Raw genomic sequence first — 27023 nt, 5'->3', positions numbered from 1 at the left:
ATACTGCTAAAATTTTGATAAATTAATTAAAAATGTATTCAAAAGGTTAAAAAAAGGGTGCTGAAAAATAATAAAAATCAGCATTTCTACAATTCCCCCTCACACCTTCTTAATAGGAACTTCCTATAAGTCTTAGCTATTACCTTTGGTATTTTCTTCATACTTTCTTTTCTGATAGATGGGGATTTAGTTATAGTATATCACTCCCTGTTTACCCCTTCTTTTCCTCCTCTCAATATATAGTTATTTACATCATAGTTTTTTGTTAAATCAATAGTCAGTGCTTACCTTACTATGACAATATAAATATTGTTGATAGCACAGCAAAGGTGTATTCATTTTGAATAACTTCATTTTCTTGAATAATTTCATTTTCTCCCCTAGAGTTAATAATTGCCCCACATTGTAAAATGTTTGCTTAGTTATGTGAATATTTATACTTGAATATTTATTTTCATATGGTCAAATATATTTGTCTATTAGTCTTTTTTTTCCCCTGGAGATCTTATCCCTCTGAATTCTGTCATCCTAATCCTATCTGGCCTGGTTCTTTTTTTTTTTTTTTTGGTAAGTTTTTATTTATTTTAGAGGTTGATGAAGGGATAGAGAGAAACATAAACGATGAGAGAGAATCATTAATTAGCTGCTTTCTGCATGCCCCCTACTGAGGATCAAGCCCACAACCTGGGCTACTAGAATGGAACCATGACCTCATGACTTCCTGATTCACTGGTCAACACTCAACCACTGAGCCTCAACGTCAGACTAGCCCAGTGGTCGGCAAACTCATTAGTCAACTGAGCAAAATATCAACAGTACAACGATTGAAATTTCTTTTGAGAGCCAAATTTTTTAAACTTAAACTTCTTCTAATGCCAATTCTTCAAAATAGACTCGCCCAGGCCGTGGTATTTTGTGGAAGAGCCACACTCAAGGGGCCAAAGAGCTGCATGTGGCTCGCGAGCCGCAGTTTGCCGACCACTGGACTAGCCTGGTTATTTTTCTGAGTCTCGACATTTCACTGTCATCTTGGGACTCCATTCTCCCTCTCCTGGGTTATTTTGTTCCTGCATTCAATTCCCTCCTTTTCCTCCCAGTTTTATTGAAATATTGACATATAACATAGTATTAGTCTTAGGTGTTCCCTCTTTTTTATTTAACTTGTGGAACAAATTCTTTAGTAGCTGTGTAAGAAAGGGTACAAGATAGGAAATTTCTTGAGTATTTCTTATTGACACTTGTGAGGTAGATATTAAGCTTAGTTCTTTCTAACTACCAAAGGTGTTTTTGTATGCAGTCAAATAAATGAAATGTTAAAAAAGTATTTAGTCTTCTAAAATAAAATAAGTTACATTTTAGTACCTTGGTAAACTTCTAGTTGCCTACATGTATACTAACTTAGGAATTAAGTAGGTAAGTTTTGTTCTTTTCATTTTTTGTAGATGTGGTGGTACCGTGGGAGCTATTCTGACATGTCCACTGGAAGTTGTAAAAACACGGCTACAGTCATCTTCTCTGACGCTTTATGTCTCTGAAGTTCAGCTGAACACCATGGCTGGAGCCAGTGTCAACCGAGTAGTGTCTCCTGGACCTCTCCATTGCCTAAAGTGAGAGCACAGTACTCATTTTTAGTTTATCTACCTTAATGATGTCCATATATTTGTTTGTTTATATTGACATTTTAAAAATTTTACGAACTTAATGTTAGAGTTTCTCTGAATTATGTTCATTAATAATGATCATCCAACATTTTCTATTGGCTAATATAAAGTGTATTATCTTGGATAATATAAAATGTATTATCTAACTTGGGTATATTTGGAATATTTTTTGCACTTATCCAGTGGATTTATTTTCTAAAACTATTATAGGTATTTTATTTTGAATTAAGTAATAAGTCCAATTAATGGCAGTCTGTGACTTTTATATAACTTAAACAATAATTGAGATTAAAGCAGACTTCTACTGATTTTAAAATGTGATTCATTGTTTGGCATTCTTGATGCTTTAAAAAAGATTTGTTTTTACATTTCACCATACTTTATTATGTTACAAATTGGGTTGAAATTTTAAAACTATTGCAACTAGGTTTTACATGTTTAAACTTAGGTATGTAACTGAATGCCTTGTGTGTCTGCCTTATCAGCTCAATTGGGACATAATCTGAACTTAGTTCACTAGTGTTTATTTTGTAGTAGCAAATAAGCTCATACTGTGTGTTTACTTTCTCTACCAAAAGATTTTATCAGTCTTTTCTTTGTTTAAACTTACCTAAGTACACAAATAGGTAGAATGAAATTGTTAACAAGTTTGAATTAAAATGCCATACTTATTTGTAAATACTTCCGATTAATAAGAATATTTTAATATGATTTTGACATTTATTACCACTGATTACCTCTCAAAGTTCTCCCTTTGACCTTTGTGACAACACTATTATTTTTTATTATGGTGTTGTTGTTTTTTGCCTTTTATTTTTAAGATTTTTTTTTCAAGTTTTTATTAAGGTATTATATGTGTACATATCTTACCATTGCCCCCCCTCCACCCCATTCCCATACATGCCCTCACCCACCAATGTTTTGCATACGTTGGTTACTTTTATATGCATGCATACAAGTCCTTCAGTTGATCTCTTATTCCCCCCACCTCTCCCTAACCTTACCGCTGTAATTAGACAGTCTGTTTGAGGCTTTACTGCCTCTGTAACTATCTTTTTGTTCATCAGTTTATAATGTTTTTCATTATCCCCAAATGAGTGAGATCATGTGGTATTTTTCTTTCATTGACTAGCTTATTTCACTTAGCATAATGTTCTCTAATTCCATCCAGGTGCCTACAAATGGTAGTAATTCCTTCTTTTTTATGGCAGCATAGTATTCCATTGTGTAGATGTACCATAGTTTTCTGATCCAGTCATCTGCTGACGGGCACCTAGGCTGTTTCCAAATCTTAGCTATTGTAAATTGTGCCGCTATGAACATAGGGGTGCATATATCCTTTCTGATTGGTGTTTCTGGTTTCTTAGGATATATTCCTAGGAGTGGGATTACTGGGTCAAATGGGAGTTCCATTTTCAGTTTTTTGAGGAAACTCCATACTGTTCTCCACAGTGGCTGCACCAGTCTGCATTCCCACCAGCAGTGCACGAGGGTTCCTTTTTCTCCACATCCTCGCCAACACTTGTCGTTTGTTGATTTGTTGATGATAGCCATTCTGACAGGTGTGAGATGGGATCGCATTGTCGTTTTGATTTGCATCTCTCGGATAATTAGTGACTTTGAGCATGTTTTCATGTGTCTCTTGGCCTTCCTTCTGTCTTCTTTCGAAAAGATTCTATTTAGGTTCGTTGCCCATTTTTTTATTGGATCATTTATCTTCCTTTTATTAAGTTGTATAAGCTGCCTGTAGATGTTGGAAATTAAACCTTTATCAGTGATACCATTTGCAAATATGTTCTCCCATACAGTGGGGTTTCCTGTTGTTTTGTTGATGGTTTCTTTTGCTGTGCAAAAGCTTTTTATTTTGATGTAGTCCCATTTGTTTATTTTCTCTTTGGCTTCCATTGCCCTAGGGGCAGTATCACTGAAAAAGTTCTTTTGGCATATGTCTGAGATTTTGCTGCCTGTGGATTCCTCTAGTATTTTTATGGTTTCCCGTCTTATATTTAAGTCCTGTATCCATTTTGAGTTTAATTTTGTGTATGGTGTAAGTTGGTGATCTAGTTTCATTTTTTTGCATTTTTTATTATGGTGTTGTTGTTTTTTGCCTTTTATTTTTAAGATTTTTAAAAATTGATTTTTAGAGAGAGAAGGGAGAGAGGAAACATCAATGTGAGAGCAATACATTGATTGGCTGCCTCCTGTATGCCTTCTACCAGGGATCGAGCCTGTAACCCGGCATGTACCCCCTGACTGGGAATTGAAACAGCAACCTTTGGTGCACGGGATTATGCCCAACCTACTGAGCCACACCAGCCAGGGCTATTCTGTTTTTCTTTCTTTTAAATATATTTTTATTGATTTCAGAGAGGAAGGGAGAGGGAGAGAGAGATAGAAACATCAATGATGAGAGAGAATCATTGATCGGCTTCCTTCTGCAGGCCCCCTACTAGGGATAGAGCCCAAAACCCCAGCATGTGCCCTTGACTGGAATCGAATCCGGGCCCCTTCAGTCCACAGGCTGATGCTCTATTCACTGAGCCAAACTGGCTAGGGCAGGGCTATTCTGTTTTTTAGTGGTTCTGCATTCCCTGACTTTCCTCAGAGGAACTATAGGACCTCTGACCTCTGCTTTAATTTCTCACTTTTTCAGGCTCTCTTATATAAGAGTTAATTTATCATGTTTCACCTATCATCAGTATAAAGGTGATTTCCCAGTCTTCATTCTCTTGTCCTAGCATCTCTTTGCTCTGGGACTCTGTTTCATGGCTGCTGCTGCTTTTCCCCCTCCCCTCAACATCTTTATTGAGATTCTAGCCCGTGGAAGGGGTGGGGGGCTGGAGGAAGGGGCTGCGGGCGGTTGGCTGGCCGGCCCCACCCCCTGGTCGAACTCCTGGTCAAAACTCCCTCGAGGGGACAATTTGCATATTAGCCTTTTATTATATAGGATAATTCATATACTATAAAATTCACCCATTTAAAGTGTATAATTTCATTGTTTTTGGTTTATTCACAGAATTGTAGCCATCACTACATTCTAAATTTAGAACAGTTTTATTACCACAAAAAGAAACCCTTATCTATTAGCAGTCACTCCTCATTTTCTCCCTTCCCTCTTAGCTTCCTCCCAGCCTTAGGACTACTAATCTACTTTTTGTCACAATAGCTATGCCTAAATAAATGAAATTATATAATATGTGGTTTTTGTGTGACTGGCTTCTTTCACTTCACATGATGTTTTCAAGGCTCATCCATGTTGTGACAAGTATCTTTATATTGCCAAACATGTCATTGTTTATCTACTCATCTGTTGGTGGACATTTGGGTTGTTTTCAGTTTTGGGGTATTATGAAAAATGTCACTATAGGGACATAGGTTTTCATTTCTCTTGGGGATATACTAGGAATGGATTTGCTGGGTCATACGGTAATTTTATGTTGTTTCACATTTTGCGAAATTGCCAAACTGTTGCCAAAAGTGGCTATATTTTACATTCCCAAGGCCAATGAATGAGATTTTCAATTTCTGCACATCACCTCCAACCCGTTTTATGTCTGTTTGTTTTACTATAGCCATCCTAGTGGGTATGAGTGTTTCATGGCTTCTTACCCAGGAACTTTAGGAATCCCCCAGAGCTCTCTTAGTTTTTTAGATGGCTCATAGATGAGCTTTAAGAGGTCTAAAAAATTAGGTGAAAATGTATACAAAATTGTGAGTATTTGCAAATGTGTATTTTTTTTTTTTAAGGACAGCTACCTTTCTTAATTTCTGAAGGGGACTGTGATACAGAAAGGGCTAAAAAACACTGAATATTCAAAATGTGCTATATAATTTGTTATTCTTAACTCTGTTTCTGTCTAATCTAGTTTTATCAAAACTGATTCTGGGCACCCTTCCCTTTCCTCTCCCCCTCTCTCTCCCCTCGCCCCCCCCCCTCTTTATTATCACTGGTAAATCTATACGTCTTCAGTAACTGTCAAGAAAAACAGATGTTTCATAAGTAAGGAAAACTGACCAGAGCAGCATAATACATTATAGTACAAACATAATGGGATTTAGATGCTAAGTTTGCTATACAAATATAGTACCAGACTTTGAAAGTTATTTCTTCCTAACTAATGTTTTTCTCTTTCAGGGTGATCTTGGAGAAAGAAGGGCCACGTTCTTTGTTTAGAGGATTAGGCCCCAATTTAGTGGGGGTGGCTCCTTCCAGGTAAAAAAAAAAGAGCAAAATTGTCTCAATCTTTTCTTGTTTGAAGCTTAATGAAGGGAGATGGTGAGGTGAAGGTGGTAAGGATAAAGCAGTGTGGTGTAACAAACAGATCTCAGCATCTGAGAGGTTGGGGAGGTTGCACCATGTGGAGGTGCAAAGGAACTCATAGTGAGATTATTGTGAAGCAGTTTTTGTGCCAAGTTTAAAAGGCAAACTAAAGGAACTAGCAGAAAGAAAGGGGAAGACCTGGATCTTCAGAACTAATCCTATTTTTTGGTTTAGGAGACAAGCTAAACAGAATGGTTTCAATCCCTATTCAAGAAGCCAAAAAAGGCCTTCATACATTAATTTGTCATTTTTCTCTGATATGGTTTTATCTTAGATTGACTTTTTCCATGATAGAATGCTGTGCAGATTTCACATTCAGAGTGAAAATGCATACCCAGCTTTCTGTATCCAAACAATATACCAGGCCCATGTCTCATTATTTATTTTGTTTGAACTTTCTTACGGACTATTTTCTCCCTTAAAAAATTACTCAAATTTTGTCCTTACTATAAAGACTAAAAAAATAAGTATAGCAAGCTTGTCCTTCTACCTTAAACACATCACCTCTTTCTCACCCAGTGCACATTCCCTTCCCACACACACTTATTCTTTTTTTTACAAAACCATTAATAAACAGTGCAGTGTATTTCTGGCCTGTCATGTACATAAAATGTATATGTAGACTTAATTACCCTTTACATATATTTAATCATATTAAAAATATTTTGCCCAATTTATCTTGAAGGATTTTTCCATGAAAATGTATAGAATTTTTTCAAAATTGCGTAGTATGACTATTCTCTTACTAATAAGCATTTTTTAAATTGATAAGCCTTTAGATTTATTTTCAGATTTTTGCTGTTTAAAAATAATGGTTTTGTGCCCTGGCCAGTGTGGCTCAGTTGATTGGAGCATCAGCCCACACACCAAAAGGTGGTGAGTTTGATTCCTGGTCAGGTTACATACCCAGGTTGTAGGTATGTACACATCAAATTAATGTTTCTCCCTCTCTTCCTCTGTTAAAAAACAACAACAAAAATAATGGTTTTGTTAACTTCACTGTACCTTTATCTTTGAGTACTTAAATTAACATATTTCTTTCTTTAGGATAGTTACCTAAAAGAATTTCTGGATAAAAGGGCACATGCACATTTACAATTAATAAATATTGCTCATCTGCCTTCTGAAAAGGCATTCTACATTTTTATTCTCAAATAGTGAATTATTTGCTCTTTATCCATGTATTACTAATTTTGGCTACTATTTATGTCTTTTTTTAAATATTTTACTGATTTTAGAAAGGAAGAGAGAGAAACATCAATGATGAGAGAGAATCATTGATCGGCTGCCTCCTGCACACCCCCTACTGAGGATCAAGCCCGCAACCCAGGCATGTGCCCTTGGCCGGAATCGAGCCTGGGACCCTTCAGTCCACAGGCAGACTCTCTGTCCCAGTGGTTGGCAAACTGCGGCTCGCGAGCCACATGCGGCTCTTTGGCCCCTTGAGTGTGGCTCTTCCACAAAATACCACGGCCTGGGCAAGTCTGTTTTGAAGAAGTGGCATTAGAAGAAGTTTAAGTTTAAAAAATTTGGCTCTCAAAAGAAATTTCAATCGTACTGTTGACATTTGGCTCTGTTGACTAATGAGTTTGCCGACCACTGCTCTATCCATTGAGCCAAACCAGCTAGGGCTATTTATGTCTTTTAATACTTGCCAAATAGACTAAACATGATTTTTCACTGTTTTAATGTACATTTGTTTAATTTTTGTTATAATCACACCCTCCTTACAATTATTTGTATCTCTTTTGTGAATTACCTGTGTATATTCCTTGCTTATTTTCTCATTAGAATGTCTTTTTCTGTTTTTAAAAATATATTTTATTGATTTCAGAGAGGAAGGGAGAGGTAGAGATAGAAACATCAATGATGAGAGAGAATCATTGATCTGCTGCTTTCTGCACAGCCCCTACTGGGGATCCAACCCACAACCCGAGCATGTGCCCTGACCAGGAATTGAACTGTGACCTGGTTCATAAGTTGATGCTCAATCAGTGAGCCACACCCACCAGGCTCTTTTTTCTTATTGATTTCTAGGAATGCAGTGTTTATTTGTGTTCACAATTTGGCATCATTAAATGTATCCTATATTTTCCTTTTTCATAAAACAGTACGTTTTATTTTAAATTATATTCACTCCCCCCTTTTTCTTTATTCTTGCTTGAGATATGTTTATTGATGAGAGAGAGAGACAGAAAGAGAAAGGGAAACATCGATGTGAAAGAGGAACATCAATCGGTTGCCTCCCATACGTGTCCCAACTGGGGATTGAACCCCCGACCTTTTTGTGTATGGGACAACACTCCAACCAACTGAGCAACCCAGCCAGGGCTTAACTTCCCTTGGAAAACATCACCTGACCTGCTGGTGCTCATTTCTTTCAGAATTGTTTTGTCTTGTTTAAGGAAATTGTGAAGTGATCTGTGTATAGTACAGGTTAAAATATACTATAGTATCTCAAAATTGTTTAACATACATTTTGATCAATTGGGTCAGTTTTATCTTTCTTTTCCCTCCCTCCTTTCCCCCAAAAATATATATGTGCTCATACCATATTTCCTTAATTCAAATGTATTTAATTTAGCCTTAGTGCTACATAAGTCTTCCAGCCTTATTCATGTGTTTTCAAAATTTTATACAAATACTTTCAGTTATAGTTAGTTATTCTCAAAGTATTGGGGCAGGGTGAAGGGGATGTCTGTTTGAGGAACTTTATTTACATTTAAGGGTTTTTTTCTTGTTTTTTGTTTTTTTTTCAGTCTTCACCCAAGGATATTTTTCTATCACTTTTAGTTACAGTGGAAGGGAGGAAAAGGGGCGGGGTGGGGTGGGGGGAGGAGAAAAACATCAATGTGAGAGAGACACGTCAATTGGTTGCTTCCCACATGGCCCTGACAGACCTGGCCAGGGAAGGAACCTGCAACCCAGGTACCTTGACCAGGAATTGAGCCCACTCTAACCACTGAACTCATCGGCCTGGGATATGTCTTTTTCTTAATGAGTTGATACAAACTCATTAAGAGGATCTTCATGAAAAAAATGTGTAAATTAACCTGATGTTACATGAGCACATAGCTAATACTTTATGTTTTAAAATGCCTCTACTGTAAAATTATAAAGATTAATTTACATGTCATTTAAGTCTTATGAATTAAGCAGTATGCCTATTGATAAAATTTAAATCTTTATTTTAGAGCAATATATTTCGCTGCTTATTCAAACTGCAAGGAAAAGTTGAATGGTGTATTTGATCCTGATTCTACCCAGGTACACATGATTTCAGCTGCAATGGCAGGTATGACTATATAATATTAAAAATTTTTTTCTGAAACTTAGAGACTTAATATATTGAATTATGATAAATTTGTAAAGTTAAGACAATGTGCTTCTAATTGATTAGCATCCACAAACATGATTTTTGCATTTATTAGTATACAATAAATTTGACAGGCCGTATATGTAAGAGCTGTTGTCATTTGGCATTTTGTAGTTAGGAATTTGTGATAGCATACAGGTCACAAATGTATACTATTTACATTGTCTTGCGTAGTTTACTGAATATTTACTGATCACTTTTAACAGTTTTAAGAATCCAATCATAATTACAGTATCAGTAAGTTATGGAGCTGTAATTTATTCTTCTCTCCTCAATTTCTGTTAGTGCCTTTTCCTTTCTGCTGCATGTTTTGGCTTCTGTCTGAAATGTGCCGGCAGTTCTTGGTAAAGTATTCATTTTGTCCTGTGCTCAAATGCTGACATTTTTGTGAGTGATGTATTACTGATAACTCAAGAGTTACTGTAATGTATGTATATTGAAAAATATGTTTAGCATTTCACATAAATCACACTGGATGGCACTTGAAATCTAGGCACTGGTTATGTACGTGCTTGCTATAGAAATGTTTTCAGGAATTCTTCTGTCATCATTGAGTATGTATGATTCTGAATTAAAACAACCAGTCCTGGGCTTCTCTCTGCCCTGCCTTAGTGTACCAGATACACTAAACTGGTAGATTGGTTTGGCCAGTCTGGCTCTGGAATCAGTTTTTGCTATGCATGTTAAACAAAGCCATGACCTTTGGTTCTCATTAGAAAAAATCTCTACAGTTTTTTGGGGTTTGTTGCATATTGAACCATGTCTCACATTTCTAAATTATGTTAGACTTTATAAAGCAAATTATATGTACTGTCTTCACTTGTTGATCAATTAATTGTCAGTTATGTGCTTAACAATGAGTGCCTTAAACTGTTAACCATTTTCTGTTTAGAAATAAATTGGATCAATTTGAACCACATACTTAACGAACTAAGTGTAAGTTTGAAATGTTAATTTCTGAAAGATCGATTGCCATATAATTTAACATATACCTTATAAAATATTTTCAAGGCTTGTTATAGTTAGTAATTGTTGATTAACTCATTGACATTTTAAAGCTGGAAGATAAAACTTTAAAGATCAAGGCAAAATACTTATTTACCAATGTGGAGAGCTCTTGGGCAAGTTAAGTAATTTATGTGAACTTCCGTTACCTTATCCTTAGAATGAGTAGGTTGTCCTGCATACATTTATATCTTGAGAATTAGTTCTTCAGTACCATAGAGGTCACCTACTTAAAATGATAATTATTTTTTTAATGTACTTTTTATAGATGTTGAATATGAATAGATACGATTTTCCCTCTGCACACTCAGCGGGTATAAGGTAAAAGTTAGTAGCTAATTACAAACTATCGGATCTTTAGAATATATTTCTGGGTTACCAGTGTTTAAACATTTTTGTTTTTTAACCCCAGAAATTTTTAAAGAAATGTTAATCTTTCATTTTTGAAATAATTAAAACCAAGAAAGTAGATCAGCATTAATTTTAAGTGGAGGAAAGTTGGTAGATAGTCAGTATTGCAAATTCAGTTTCAGAATTTCCTGAGTCCCACTGGAACATTTTTTTTTTCATTAGAATATCTTATCAAAATTTATTATATTTGATTCACATTGCAAAGAATTTCAGTGGAATTGTTACTTTGATTTTTTTCTCCCAAATATATACAAGTATTAACTTTGTTTTTATTCTAAACATTGATACTATTTCTCAACTTGAATTCTCAATTTTGGTTGTTGATAGTCTTATATACCTGTTTAGAGATTATTGCACTATACACTTCTTGTGTATTTTGAAAATACTTCAATTTGTTTGCAGTTACATTTTTTTCTAAGATTGTGCTTTCAGAACTATCTTGCACTGTTTACAAGCATTAACATTTAGCTTTTCGGTTTTTATATACATAACTACTTGGTTGGTGAAACGGAATGGTCCCATGCAGACTCATTAAGGTAGCCTTTTGCCCCCTTCATTCTTGAAATAATCTAGACCAGACTGCTCTGGTTTTTCTTCAGGATCATTTTTAGAGGCCTTATAAATATGAATTGGGGGTGCAAAGTGCTTAGAGGCAGTCATGTGAAAATTGTTTTCTAATTGGCTATTCAAAAAAAATGCTAACCTTGTCACTTTAATATCAAAAAACACACTAAAAGTAGTCCATTAATGATATTGCCTGCTATATTGTGCCATATCAAGTAGCTCACACGTTAAGGATTTAGTAATATACTGTACTTTGTACATAATTTTTATTTCAAGTCCTCAAATCATTTGCATTTTATCCATATGAACTATAGTTACTAAATCCTTTTAGCTAAAAGGACATTTTGAAGTGGATCTTATTTTCATTTGTTGTAGTATTTCAAGGGAATACAAAAGAATTTGTAAACCTTTAAATTGAGCTCTAAATGTCCATGCGCTGATTTTTTTTTAATTGTGAGGCTATTTAATCAAATTAAGTAATGTTGATTTTTTGTGCTTTACCTGCCTTTTTTTTTTCCTTCCTACATATGACTTTTGTCAGACTAAATGAAACTTAGCTATTGAGGGTATTTGTATATTTTTACTTAAATGAACTTGCATATCCCTCTGGATATACCTATACAGAGCTGTATATTTAAAAAAATAGAATTAAGTTTTTTTTATAGTAATTCCCAATTTTTAAAAGTTTTTATCTGGAATATATATACTTTTATATACAGCATTACAGATTTAAAGAAAATGACTTCCAACTTTTATTGGATTATATATTCAAAAAGTTATCACTCAATCTTTAAAATACATATAATTATTTAACATTTACTAGATTTGCTTATAGCATTTAATTTTATTTTTCAAGACATATTTTTCTGTTAGATTCAAAGTTTACTATCAAAGGTTAAGTTTTTGAGTAAAAATTGAAATAGAAAAGTCTTGCATATATTTGTCCATGGCAGTTCATTCAGCCAGATTGATGGTTGGACAGGTGTTTAGTGTGTTTGTCTGTAAACATTCTTCCTGTTTTTTGTTTTGTAGAACACAAGAAATTAAATACAAAATAACCCAAAATATTCCATAAAAATGGATGTGCAATATTACTGGCCATAGTGCAAAAGGTGAAAGGTACTACTGTAGCAGCATATACTATACTGTATTTCATTTAAAAAATTTAAATCATTAAAAATGAAGTTACTTGAATATTCTTGGGTTTTTTTTCTTTTGAGATTAACTAAGTAAGCTGATTATTGTGATTTCAATTTGGATCATGGCAGATGATAATGGCAGGAAAATGGGATATGATTATCCCCTCCAAATATTTTATTAGATTCCCCTTTGACAAGGTTAGCATTTTTTTTCTTTAAGGCAAAATTGTTCTTCTTTTAGGTAAGTATTTGGACTCTGAAATTGCTGCAGATGGCAAAATTTTCAGTACTCGGTACATTAAAAAAAAAAAAATTATGGCCCATTCTGGTATTCCTTCCTTTCTTTTTTTTTAACGTAAAATTTTCAAGAAGTTAGATCTCACCGTAAATATTTCTCAAATCCTTCCAATGGGATTCATTTTGTACACATGTTTCTGATGAGGTCACTGCTTGTTGTTATGATACAGAAAAGCCTGTGTCTATTTTAGGCATTTACTGTACATTTCTCCCGAGAAAAGAGTGAGATCGTGTCATCTCATGCTCCCCATCCGCAGGTCACTTCCTGTAGAAATATGGACTAACTTAAACCTCGTGAGTACTGATCTGAGCATCTCTTGCAGCCTCTAGTTATAAGAAATACCCCCTGGGAATTTATAATAGCTGTGGAATTAATAGAAGGCGGGAAATGAACTTGTATTTCCGGAATTTGTGTGTGCATTATCTGAATATTTTATAAAACTTTAATTCTGATCCCTTTATAATATTCCTTCTAGAAGGACAAATGGGGTAACTTTTCAATCATCATGTAATAAAAGCCTGGGGTCCTCAGGTTGGCCATAATTGTTTTGACCACCAAAGAATTGGATAACACTACTTAAGATATATACATAGTTATAACTGGTATCATAGCATCCTACAACCTCTAGAAAAAATAGTTGTTTGCAGAGCATAACCTATTTTAAATGTCTAATACAGTGCTTTCTATTCTCTTGTCTGTTGGTACTTGGCTTTTTTCTACTCTCTTACAAAAACATTGATCTTAATACCTACCATTACTTTCCAAATAAATGCATTCTAAGAATATATAGGATCTTAGCTGTTTTTGTTTTAATTTTCTTTTAGTAGTGTTAATATATTTCCCTTAGAAAGTTAGGGTGAGCTTTGTTACTACTAAAGAAGTTAATTGAAATAAAAAATATTAAAAATGCAATACTACAGGTATCACTCACTTAATGAAATAGGCATTTTCAGCAAGTTTACTATAAGTGGGATTTCTGTTAATCTGGTTTTTAATTGGTTTATATCAGCGATTTTCAACCAGTGTGCTGCAAGAATTTTAAAACATGTGATACCTGACTATTTAGTCAGGAGCACAGACCTCTTTTCCCTTATATTGGCAAATTAAAAAAAAAAATCACAACAGCCAACAAAACAATAGATATCTGCTGTGAATGAATCAAAATTACCTTTTTTTTTTCTTCTTTTTTTGGTGTGCTGCAGATTTTTAGTAATTAGTTTATGTGTGCCATGAGATGAAAAAGGTTGAAAATTGCTGGGTTTATGTTATCAAGTGGAGTCTTAGATGAAGCAAAACTTAAAATTGTATTTTAAAAGTTTTTTAAAACTTTCTAATAAAACACTAACCACACTACTAATAGTATGGCCAGTGTTATTGCCACTTTTCTTTAATTGACTGTGGAGCAACATTAATTCTTAACCTACAAATATCTTCGTCATAGACCTCTAAGTCAGTTTTAATATTTAACAGGGTTCTCAGAATATTACTATGAATTACCATATTAGCAAAATGGCACAAAATTTAAATGCCAAAATAAAAAGTATTTAGAAATTTAAGGGGGCACCATTCCCAGTATCATTGTGTATGTTTTCTTAGAAAAAATAGGTAGATATGTTTAGTTTTGGCTGTTTGTCCACTTCAAATTGCCTTACCATATGTAATTCTAAATTAGTGATACATTTTTGTTTCTTCCCACTTACTTCACTTTTTGAATTAATAGATTATATTTTTCTAGATTTAATTACCCTAATAATGTCTACTTAATTTATTGGAGTATCTTTTGTAAGATAAGATCATTAGCTAAAAACCTGTGGATATGTCTAAATTCTTTAACCTGATGGTTTGCTGGCAGTTAGGCTAGTGTCCTTATTAAGAACTAAAACTATATAGTAAGCACAGGTTACTGATAATAGCAGTTATATAGGGATTAGATGACAACATTCTCTCACCTAAATTTTGATGTATTCTGTTCCATAGATTAATTTGTGTCTGGAAATGAATTTTAGTTAAGTGAGAAATACCTGTTGTTTGCTTTCTGTCTTTGTTTAATATATACAGAGAATAATTAAAATTATAACTTATGGGTATTTTGAAATTACATTTTTTATAATATAAATGTTTAATGTGACATTTTAAAGTTTACATATCTGGAGGTTTTTCTGCCTCTGAGGAATTTTGTGACTTGGAAGAGTATTAAGCTTTGGGGTACTAAGTTTATATTTTTAGAAGTAGAACATAATTACTTATAAAAATACTTTGATGCTTATCTTCTTTTCAAATAAAGTGTAATAAGTTGAATGAGATTTTTACCTAGACAGGCTGGGTTTTTTGTTTGTTTTGTTTTTTGTTTTATTTAGTTTAATGTAAGAATTCCCTATTTTGGCCTTTTTAAATTTTCACAGAATAATTAATAAAAGCCATTATGTGTAATGTAGACTATTTTGTTGATTTGATTAGCAGTTATTGTTTGTTTGTTTTTTACTAATAAACCCATAATATTGCTGTACATTCATGTAGCTATACAAATATTTAAGTTTAAAAATAAAGAATTATTAAATTAAGGATATCACCAGAATACTGATGTCTGGTTCATATTAGCTTTAAAGAAAAATTTGAGTATCTTTAGTTTGACTTTCACTTAGAAAAATGAGGTTTAAGAGAAGAAAAAATATGTATACTATAAAACTTCATTCTCAGACTAGGTCATGCAAGAGAAATGTTTTCAAAAAAAAATATTTAAACTGATCTGACAGTTTCATATTTTTCATCTCCTTCCTGTTGCTAGAATATATGCGTGGAAAGAATCTTAGTCCTGGCAACCTATCCAACAATTTAAATTTTTTTTTAGTACTGACTGATGCTTATCAAATTATTGGTCCCATTTTAGTTTTATACACATGTATGTAGTATTTAAAAGCACTTAGAAGGAGACTATATAACCATTACAAGATTATTAAAGGAGTTATATAAAACTTTTATTTCCTTTACTTGCTTGATAGATTCGATTTGAGCACCCCTTTGTGAAACGTTTGGCTATTTCTGCAGTGTCAAAGCAATGGATTAAGGGAGTAAAATTTGAGTTAGCTAATTATCTGATATTATAGAAAGGGAAAAGAACCTGTGTAACTGAATTCCATTTTGTATACAATTTAGTAAAATTATTTTGCATTTATCCCTAATATACACCACAGCATTTTTGTTTCCAAAAGTACTTTACTCATATTAAATGTGTTGGTTATAGTCCACCTTTCTAAAAATAATGTGCTTGACCTGCTAGTATTCAATAGAAAGTATTACTTCAGTTTTAAAAGTAAACTAGAGGTGCCTCTACCCCAAGTTTCTCTCTTTAGTGTCTGTAAAAGTGAGAGGGAAGTTTCCATTTGTAACTTTTTGAACTTTTGAGTTTTTGTATGTGTTTAAGTGGATGAAAAATAGATTTGTCCTATTAATCCTAACAGAAACCTTTCCTCTTTGATACCATTATTTTAACAGTATTAAGCATATGTTTATGTAAAGTATTCATAAGGCCAAACAACAATCTTTTCTGTTATACGGTCAGCTTAAGATTAAATATTAGTAAATGCTGAGTCCATTTGAACAAAGTGGATTGTGATGTTAATTGGACCCCAAGTTTAGTGATTGTAGTATTTGCATGCTAAAAGGCCATAGAACACACAAAATTTTTATATATTTGTCTATAGAAATGGGTTTCTGAATTTAGTTAGAGAGCAGAGGCCATTCAGAGGATATCCTGAATATTTTGGGAGAGAAATTTATATATAGTCAGATTTTGCTCTTAAAACATTATCTTTTAGTTATTGTGGTCAGAATTTGAATATGTAGTTTGGAAATAAAGTACAAATGTTCATGTTTGTATGGATTTGTAAATAAAAGCATAAAGCATATGTCAGTTAATACTTTAAATATTTATTTGCATTTTATTTAATATAGATTTATAAATTTTTAAAACCTTAGAATAATAGTATATTCATTTTTACCAGAGTTCATTTTAAACATGTTTGTTTAGGTTTTACCGCAATCACTGCAACCAACCCCATTTGGCTTGTAAAGACTCGGTTACAGCTTGATGCAAGGTATGTTATTTCATTAAAACAAAATTATTAAACTTGGTTTCAACTAATTTTTTTCTATAAATTTATATCAGTGAGATTTCAGTGTCTCCTCTTTTGCTGCTGAATTGTTTTGTTTTGAACATAGTAATTTGTGATGTTAATTGGACCCCAAGTGGGTCTACCATCAGAAGCAAAAGCAATATAGTAGTTGGCAGTATGAGACTTTCAGGGAAGAAAGTGTATTATGTGTTGTGTTTTTAAATAAGAGGAGAAGAAAGAAAGAAGAAGGATATATTAACCTAGCCCAAGTAGTTATGGGTGGTTATAATCTATCTCCCAACAGCTAAATAATCAACATGATCAACCAGTCTAGACTACATCTTTGAGGATCATTGCTCAAATTCAGTAACCTTATTATATACAGAAAGTCCTGGCTAGGGATTTTGCTCTCCTTTATTCATAGACTTCATCTGTTACCACTGACAGCTTTATGGTAGCAAGATTCATTCATTCGACAAATCTATATTGAGCAGGCACTGATAGGTTCTAGAGATATACCAGGAAACAGTGGTGACCAACTTCGATGGAATAGTCAAGGAATGGCTTTTTGAGACCAATTTAAGCAGAGGCAACAATCAGTGCAAACCATACAGGTTCTAAGTTTACGGCCATTGGCATGTTCTGGGATCTGAGAAAAGGCCAGAAGCAATGCAGCTTAGAGTCTTGCCATCTCAGTTTCTGCTGGCCTTTAGAACGGAGGATGGGGAGAAGCTGATACTGTTAAGTAGAGACATGATCCCATCTGGTGTATAATAATCCTATCTAATAAAAGAGTAATATGCAAATTAACCATCACTCCGCTACACCCACAAGCCAATCAGGAGCAAATATGCAAATCCAACCAAGATGGCTACCGCCACAGAGAGCAGGAGGAAGGCTTGGGTTTCCCTGGCAATGGAGGAAGCCAAGCTTTCCGCCTGCCCTTGCCAGCCTAGGCCTCCACTCAAGGCTACAAAGTTTCAATGATAGAAGATACATAAACCCAAACAGAAATGGCGGCAGCCACAGAGCTGGAAAGAGCAGGGGGCTAGGGTTGCCCCCGGTGATGGAGGAAGCCAAGCTTTCTGCACACCCTGGCCAGCCCAGGCCTCCGCTTAAGGCTACAAAGTTTCAATTATAGAAGATACATAAATCCCCCCAAAAATGGCTGCCGCCCCAGAGCAAGCAGAAGGCTTGGCTCTGCTCCAGGCTACAAAGTTTCAATTGTAGAAGATAAATAAACCCAGGATACCAGGGCCTCCGCTTGGGTCGCCAGGGGGCGTGGCCGGCCTGCAAACCACCACAGGCCCCTTGCCCAGGCCGCCTCACACCCCAAGGGAACCCCCACCCTGATCTGGGACACCCTTCAGGGCAAACCAGCTGGCCCCCACCCCTGCAGCAGGCCTCTATCCTACCTAATAAAAGAGTAATATGCAGATTGACCGTCACTCCAACACACAAGATGGCTGCCCCCATGTGATCAAAGATCCTGCCCCCATGTGGACACAAGATGGCTACCACAAGATAGCCAGCAAGGGAGGGCAGTTGGGAGGGACCAGGCTTGCAAGGGAGGGCAGTTGGGGGTGATCAAGCCTGCAGGGGAGGGCAGTTATGGGTGACCAAGCTGGCAGAGGAGGGAAGTTGGGGGTGACCAGGCCTGCAGGGAAAGGCAGTTGGGAGGGACCCAGGCCTACAGAGGAGAGCAGTTGGGGGTGACCAGGCCTGCAGGGGAGGGCAGTTAGGGGTGACCAGGCCTGCAGGGGAGGGCAGTTGGGGGGGACCAGGCCTGCAGGGGAGGGCAGTTAGGGGCAAACAGGCTGGCAGGGGAGCAGTTAGGCATCAATCAGGCTGGCAGGGGAGTGGGTAGGGGGTGATCAGGCTGGCAGGCAGAAGCGGTTAGGGGCAATCAGGAAGGCAGGCAGGCGAGCAGTTGGGAGCCAGCAGTCCTGGATTGTGAGAGGGATGTCCGACTGGGCTGAGGGACACCCCCCTCCCCCATGCACTAATTTCGTGCGCCTGGCCTCTAGTAATGTTAATAGTTTTGAAACCAACTTAGCCTTTCAGTCTAGAGTAGACTGCTATATTCTAGGCAAGTAGTGTTATATCTTATAAACTATAAGTAAAACTGATATAAGAAATGATTAATAATTACATTTGATTAAAGATCTGTTTTTCACATTCTGTCTTGCTGAACTGCATGTTTGGAGATTTGAAAAGAAATGTCTAATTCTTTCGTCTGGAATACTTTTTAATGAAATCTTATGTGTTGTAGCAAAACTCAAAGTGTATTTCTTAAAGCCAAAGATCTGAAAGATAATAATGGTGGATAAGAAAAACCAAAGGTTAGGCAAAGTGTGAGATGCCAGCCTATTTTGTACTATTATAAACTAGTTGTATGCTTCAGTATGTTATAGGGTGGATTACAGGAGATCCGGGAAAAGCATGGCTTAAAATTCTTTAATATTATTCTTTCACTTATAATTGTAACCCAAGTTAACATATCTTCTTAAGCTTGGGAGTGAGGAATGGGACGAGGTTGAGGTAATCATAAAACACTGATTTAAAGATGCTAATTTATAACACTGCAATCAAAAACAGGGCTGATGTATTTGTTTGCATGTTACCCTTTGGGACTTTAGCTCTTTTAACTTTGTAAGGAAGGATCTGATGGCAGAAACTCATTCCAGATGGTTGCATGAGTTATTCAACTAAGTATTTATTCAGTGTCATTCGTGAAGACAGGCCTTAGTTCATAAAATTGGAAGAATTTGTAGATTATGAGGTAGGTGTCTTCATTGTGGTTTTATCTTATGTCAGAAACAGGTTATGTATAATTTATAAAGAGGTAAATCTTCTATTTCTTTCCCTGTGGGTAGCATTTAAACCCATTTCTTGTAAATGGGGTTCTATTGGAGGAATCATGTAAGGCTATAAATATTTTTACAGGCTCAAAATTATATACTTGTAAGAATAGATGCTGTGCCCATAAAAAGCAGCACTAAGAACATTTTCTTGGGCCCAATGTTCGATAAATACTTAATGACTGTAGAGATCCTCGTTCACTACTCACTAGGATACTGAAATGAAAGATAGGCCATGGCATTTAAAGGATCATAGTAAATTTGTCTTAAATTCACCCAGTCACTTTTTGAGAAGAACTGGGTGGGGTTGGAAGAATCCCTCAAGTGCACAGAAATTAGATTAATCGTGCTTTTGTGATGCACTGTCATCATTAGTGTCTCAGTCATTTTTTATGTTATTAAATGCAAAAGAAAACGTAGAACTGGATTTAATATGATGTATTTTTTGTTTGTTTTGTTTTTATCTTGAGCTTCAGTCACAGTATATTTGAACTAAAGGATTTTGTTGCTTATCCCTACAATACAGACTTCAGTGAGGACATGAAATTGAAAATTCAGTGCAGTATATTTCACATTCAGTCAAATAAACTACACACATGTTACCCATCTAATATGACACATTTGGGATAAAAGAATACAAAATCTAAAATGAATGCTTTAAAATTTCGATTTCATTTCTTCATAAGTTAAGGGAATCATTCTTTATATCACAGTGGCATATTTCTACTATATTTTATTTGCTATATTTAAAAACCTGTACTACTTTATTTACATTAAAAAGATTTTTATTTTGCTTTTCAGGAACCGTGGGGAAAAGCAAATGGGTGCTTTTGAATGTGTTCGTAAAGTGTACCAGACTGATGGACTGAGAGGATTTTATAGGGGCATGTCTGCTTCATATGCTGGAATATCAGAGACTGTTATCCATTTTGTTATTTATGAAAGTATTAAGCAAAAACTACTGGAATATAAGATTGCTTCGACGATGGAAAATGATGAAGAGTCTGTAAAAGAAGCATCAGATTTTGTGGGAATGATGCTGGCTGCTGCCACCTCAAAAACTTGTGCCACAAGTATAGCATATCCACACGGTAAGAGAAGTTGAGTTTCTATAGGTAATATTTTATTAATTCAGAAATACTCTCCCATCCCAGCCATTAGCCCACTTATTAGAGAATTTAGAATTTTACTGAACTTCCATGTAACAAAAAAGTTCTTAAGAGTTCATCATAATGGGATTAATATGTATAGTAATACAAAGCAATTTTAATAGATCATTATATGCTATAATAGCATGGGATGATATAGCAGGAGCTCGACACATTTTAAAGCAGAGTCAGTCAAATTCCAAGCAGATGACTTTGGGCAAGTTTTTATTTTATTTTATTTTAAATATGGATGTAGTGCTATATATACTTTATACATGCTATAGACACATTATATAGTTTATTGCTAATTTACATAAAAATCTTGCAAAGTCTAGGTATGCGAGAACATAAACAGAACTGTCTTCATTTTTAAGAGGGAAACAAAAAATGCTAAGATTATGTAACTTAGTATACTCTGTGATGGAGTCCAATTTTTATACACACACACACACACACACACACACATACACATACACACATATTAATTTCAGAGAGGAGAGGATGGAGAGAGAGAGAGAGAGAGAGACATCAATGATGAGAGGGAATCATTGATTGGCTGCCTCCTGCACACCCCCTACTGGGGATCGAGCTCGCAACCCGGGCATGTGCCCTTGACCGGAATCCAATGTGGAACCCTTCAGTCTGCAGGCTGACGCTCTATTCACTGAGCCAAACCAGATAGGGCATAGAGTCCAAAATTGAATTGAAGTCTGCATTCCCAAAGACCAAGCTATTTTACATTATTTCATGTTGGCAAGTAAGTATATATGAGTGATTTCTTTTATTTCTGTCTAAGTTTTACAATGTTAGCTTGTTTCATAGATAGCTAAGGAAATAACTTAAGAATTGGTCTGCAACATGCTGAATTTTTCTGGTAACTTTGTTTTAAGTGTAGTCTTTGATTTTGGTGTGTTTGAGGTTTGTTTTGGTTCAGGTTTTTAATCTAAGCACTTCGTTTTTTTTTGTTTTTTTTTAAGCAGAGCAAACTGGTTTTTGGTGTTTTTTTGTTTTTTATTTTATTTATTTATTGATTTTTAGAGAGAGAAACATCAATCTATTTTCCACTTATTTATGCATTCATTGGTTAATTCTTGTATGTGCCCTGACCGGGGACTGAACCCACAATCTTGGCATATGGGGATGATGCTCTAACCAGCTAAGCTACCTGGCCAGGGCTAATTACTTCACTTTTGTTACACTAATAAACATTTATATTCACTCTATAAAACTAAGGCTCTGTGGTTAAAGCTGTATTAGGAAAAATGAACAGGTCTAGAAAATGAGTATATGCTTTAAAATGTAATTTATGAATAAAAACAACTCTAACCAAGTTGGACTATGAATTTTTTCCAGTTTCCTTAGGAAAGTCCTTGTTTCTCTTTTTAATATACTTTTATTGATTTCAGAGAGGAAGAGAGAGATAGAACATCAATGGTGAGAGAAGAATAATTAATGGGCTGCCTCCTGCACGCTCCCTACTGGGGATCAAGCCCACAACCCAGGCATGTGCCTTGACTAGGAATAGAAATGCAGTCTCCTGATTCAACCACTGAGCCACACTGGCCGGGTGGCAGCTTGTATTTTAAACATTTTCAGTCTTATCCACATGCAATTTATGTTGGTACATGCAGAGCATTGTAGACAGATTAGTAATTCTATTTTCTCATTGTGCTGTCCACTTTTCTGCTTCTTTCATCTTTGATACCACCTCCACTCCCTTTCCTGCTCCTTCACCTTTTTCCGATCACATTTATTCTCCCTTTTATCTATATCTGGTATACAAAGGATCCTTTTATTTCATTCTGTCTTTCACCATTCAGGAACCTATGAAATTTTATAAGTACACATGACTTTAGCCAGCGATCTTAGAAGTTTGGTGGCATTATAATGTGACTAGTTTCAATAAGTTACATATCAAAATTTCTTATTTATCCTAAGCTTACACTTACAGGTAAATGGGATGTATTCAGTATTAAGAGGATGTAAAGATATAACTAATGTTTAAATAAAATGATCTTATTTTTTTCCTAAACAGAAGTTGTAAGAACAAGACTACGTGAAGAGGGAACAAAATATAGATCTTTTTTTCAGACACTGTCTTTGGTTGTTCAAGAGGAAGGTTACGGGTCTCTTTACCGTGGTCTAACAACTCATCTGGTGAGACAGATTCCCAACACAGCCATTATGATGGCCACCTATGAATTGGTGGTTTACCTGCTCAATGGATAGCAATATCAGGCCACCGAATATAAAGAGGGAAGACCAAAAGATTACAGTGGACCATGGAGTATCGGAACCAGCATGATGGACAGAAGAAAAATGGTTTGGGAATGTGTCACTATGTCTAAGTGGAAGTCTGGTTGTTGGAATTCAAATAATCATAACCACATTACTTGACCTTTTCAGTAATGTGAATAAAACCTGGGCTGCCTTCAAGAAAAAGCCTTTAGAAGCACTCCTTCCTTAAAATTGCCATTTTCTCTACCATGTCCATGGGACACAGCTGCATTTTGTTTATTTGTGGCAGAGTATAGTATTTATTCCATGAATACTTTTCCAGTCTTCTAAACAAAGCCATCCCTAGTTATATACTAGTCTATAAACTATCCAAAGATAGTATTGGCAGTCATAAATTTCTAACTTTTGGCTTCTGTGTAATTCTTATAAAATAACAGGAATAGTGTGATCCTCACTATCACTTCCACATTAGTCCTTGAGAGGATCTGGCTCAGTACTTTAAAGTTAATTATTTGGCATCAGTTGACAACTAATGAAATACTGTCCTAAGTATCTTGATATCTTTATCATTAAAATGTTTTGGTTCCTACTGCTGCAGCAGGTGCTTGCTGTTTAGCATAATGTGGACACTTAAATAGTTAATTTATGTATCAAACTCAAATGGTAATAGTTTGGGACAAAATAAACCAGTAAAAATATTGATTTTTAGACCATTTCAGCATATCCTCTTGTCTGGAATGAATGCAATTGTCTTTTCAGTGATTTACTGGTTTTGAACTTGAATTACCACATATTATACCTAAGCATTATTTTCTTAAAGTGGAAAAAATTTACCACTTCTGGGTCTTTCTCAATTTGCTTTCACATTAAGAATTTGAACCTTTGAATTTTTTTTCCTGAATATCTATATAGATTGCATTTATTTCATAGAGAAAATGGTAATTTTCAGTTTTGCCCCTCAAGTTTTTATTTTTTATTTTTTAAGGTGACATAAATACCTGGGGCCTGTTATCTGATTGAGCAGGTGAGTGATCCTAATTGACATGGGATCATTTTGTAAAGAAATTTATCCTAGTTTCTTGAATGGTAAATCAGAAAGATTCAAGTTAATTCAGATTAAGTGTGCTAACAGGATATAGCTTTTACATTTTGCTGTTGAGTTCAACTGCACCCTTTAATACTTTACATGCATTATATGTATGACCCTTAGGAAGATGTTGGCTGTAATTCTATTAAGAGACTTTAGTTTACAGTTGTTGCTGTACTAGTGTACGAAAATTTCTACAATTAACCTCCAATGTGGTACTCATTTCAATACACATGAACTGTACATTTGTGCAATGGCTCTACCTTAAGAATGACTCTGTGAATGCACTTTGTGGCCTTTCAGGGGGAGAGGTAGTAAAAGGAGAGAATCCCATGTTAAAAAATTTTTCTTAAATATTGGTCATGTATTAGGCAGAAAGTGTTCATAACATTTTTTTCTGGACTTTTGGTGTGTTGTTTGGAGATCTTTAATGTAAATGGTTAAGTATTCTATGTACACTGTAGTGACCTAACATAGAAAATTATAGCATGTCATTGCAAGCTTCTCTGCTGTCACCAGTGAAACACAGTGCCCTCTTAAATTCCTTCTCCTTTTTAACTTCCTTGTAATCAACAGTAACTGGATGTTTTTTAGGTGCTTTGATTGGAATTGAAAACATTCCAATCTATTTGGAGACCAAAGGCAAACTTGAGTTTCATTACCTTTGGAATTATTCTTAACTTTTATGGTGAATTTCAGCTTTGATATTTATTGAGGAACATGCCAAAAAACAAAAACAACAACAACAACCCACAAAAAATGGGTTTCTAACTTAAATCTGTAAAGAAAGTCTCCATCTATAGTGTTTGCCTTTTCAGGTGCCACTCGTCCTGCCTAACATAGTGCCATTTGCCTTGTGAAGATTCGTAAATATTAGTTGTATTGAAGTAGGAAAGAGACTCCCCCTTAGCTTAATGATCTCAATACCCCATAAATGCTAAGAATTATATGGAAACCAGCAGCTAAGGAACATCTTATTATTTAGTTGTAGCAAATTCATAGCAAGTGCCCTTCAAGGATGAACATGTATTCTATTCCTGTTTATATTTAGCAAGTAAAATTTACGTTGACCTTTAGTGCATAGTTAGCTTTTAAAAGTGAGTTTTATGTATGTACTGGAAGGAAAAGATCTTAGTTTTAGGCTTTGTTTCTTTGTGCAACAACTGGAAAGGAGCAATGTCATTTAATTCTGTTTTTCTCCAAAGCACAGTCAGCTGTAGTTTACTTTATGTATGACAGAGATAATTTGAAAAACAAAAACACTACAAGTTATTTATAAAATTTGCCTCTGAAACATTTCTTTGTAGATCTTGTTTTTAATTGATGCAAATGTTTAAAAAGAAAAACATATACTTAAAGCATTGGACTTTTTTTAAAACAATGTTTTGTTTTCATCTGTTTTCTATCAGATAACATTTTATTTCTAATATGGAGGTAGTCAGCACTCTTTAGATGGGTATGTATTTTTATTGTAGAAAATTAAACTGAACTTTTTCAGGTTAAAGCAGTAGATACTGAAATAGCATACTCTCATAGAGCAGCAGAAAGAACTCTGGTACCTGTGGCTCATAGAAAACAGTCCCTTTAATTTCAAAGTCCAAATTTAAGAATTACCAAACCCTGTGATTGTGGGATCCCATACAGTGCTTTTAAATCCAGGAAAAAACTATCACCAAAGCCTTGTCTTAATTTTTATTATGTATGTAACTGTGGAACCAGCCTTTCTGGATGGGGCCCACAAGTAATTGATTTGTAACTTCGAAACCAAGAATAGAATATTATTAGATAATTTAATCCAGCCTTTTGTCTCCTAAAACCTAATGCCCATTGTAGAAAAGCATTAGTATATTAGGACCAGCAGAGTTTGGGTTAAAAATAATGAGGGTTTACTCTTATTGGAGCATAAACATGTCAGTATTTTTAGATTTGTGTTAAATCACTAAAATTTTAATTTGAACTTGAAGGATTTGAATGCTAGAAATCAATCTATCCTTTACTCTCCCGGTGTTGTTCATGCCTGTCTTTGGTTGTTTACATGCTCTTCTGCCCAGACTGTTAGTACAATATTATATATAGGGACCCTTTTGGGTCTGATAAATATAATAGTTTAGCTTTTTCCTCTAATATTGATCATGACTTCAACATTCCTAAGAACAGATAGTTCTGAATGATTTAAATTGGAAGGAATTTTAATTATATAAAAACATATAATGTACTAACTTTCTGCCTACTCAGATCTCTTCTCTGTCATGCCCTTATATTTCTCATTTAGCTATATACTGCTTTTTATGTTACTCTTTTTAGAAACTGAAAATTCTAGTTTCACTCAGTTTTTGTGTTAAGCATTTTGAATGTGTACCCCTGTATATGTGAACAATTAAATCTTGACCTTTCAAAGTCATAGCTGATAATTAATTTCAAGAGTTGATATCTTTTGACCATTTATATGAGGATTGCTATTGTATTCTGTACATGGCTGTAAATTATGTGCATTTCCTCTGTGTTTAACTAGCTGAATTTTATTTGAATTGTGAAAAGTTTAAACATTAAAATATGCTTATGAAAATACGGTGTTTTTTAAATATTTTATTGACTTCAGAGAGGAAGGGAGAGAGAGATAGGAACATCAGTGATGAGAGAGAATAACTGATTGGCTGCCTCCTGCATGCCCCCCACTGGGATTGAGCCTGCAACTGGGCATGTGCCCTTGACCAGAATCAAACCCCTGACCCTTCAGTCCGCAGGCTGATGCTCTATCCACTGAGCCAAACAAGGTAGGGCCAGTGTTTTTTTAATATATGT

At 35.0% G+C, this 27023-nt stretch overlaps 1 protein-coding gene across 1 annotated transcript in view; it reads left to right on the top strand.

Annotated features, from left to right (window-relative positions):
* SLC25A36 (solute carrier family 25 member 36) overlaps positions 1-26787 on the top strand; it is a 37641-nt gene extending 10854 nt beyond the window's left edge. The window contains exons 2-7 of the mRNA XM_080671705.1: positions 1443-1607; positions 5797-5874; positions 9177-9277; positions 16803-16869; positions 20550-20839; positions 22932-26787. Coding sequence (XP_080527831.1) covers positions 1443-1607; positions 5797-5874; positions 9177-9277; positions 16803-16869; positions 20550-20839; positions 22932-23125 — 895 coding nt within the window. The 3' untranslated portion in view covers positions 23126-26787. The remainder of the gene's footprint in view (positions 1-1442; positions 1608-5796; positions 5875-9176; positions 9278-16802; positions 16870-20549; positions 20840-22931) is intronic.
* Positions 26788-27023: the final 236 nt, after the last annotated feature.

This window comes from Plecotus auritus, assembly GCF_963455305.1.
Source record: "Plecotus auritus genome assembly, chromosome: 6".
Taxonomy (NCBI): Eukaryota; Metazoa; Chordata; class Mammalia; order Chiroptera; family Vespertilionidae; genus Plecotus; species Plecotus auritus.
Note: the sequence above shows the minus strand (reverse complement) of the source record. Positions and strands in the feature narration are given on the sequence as shown.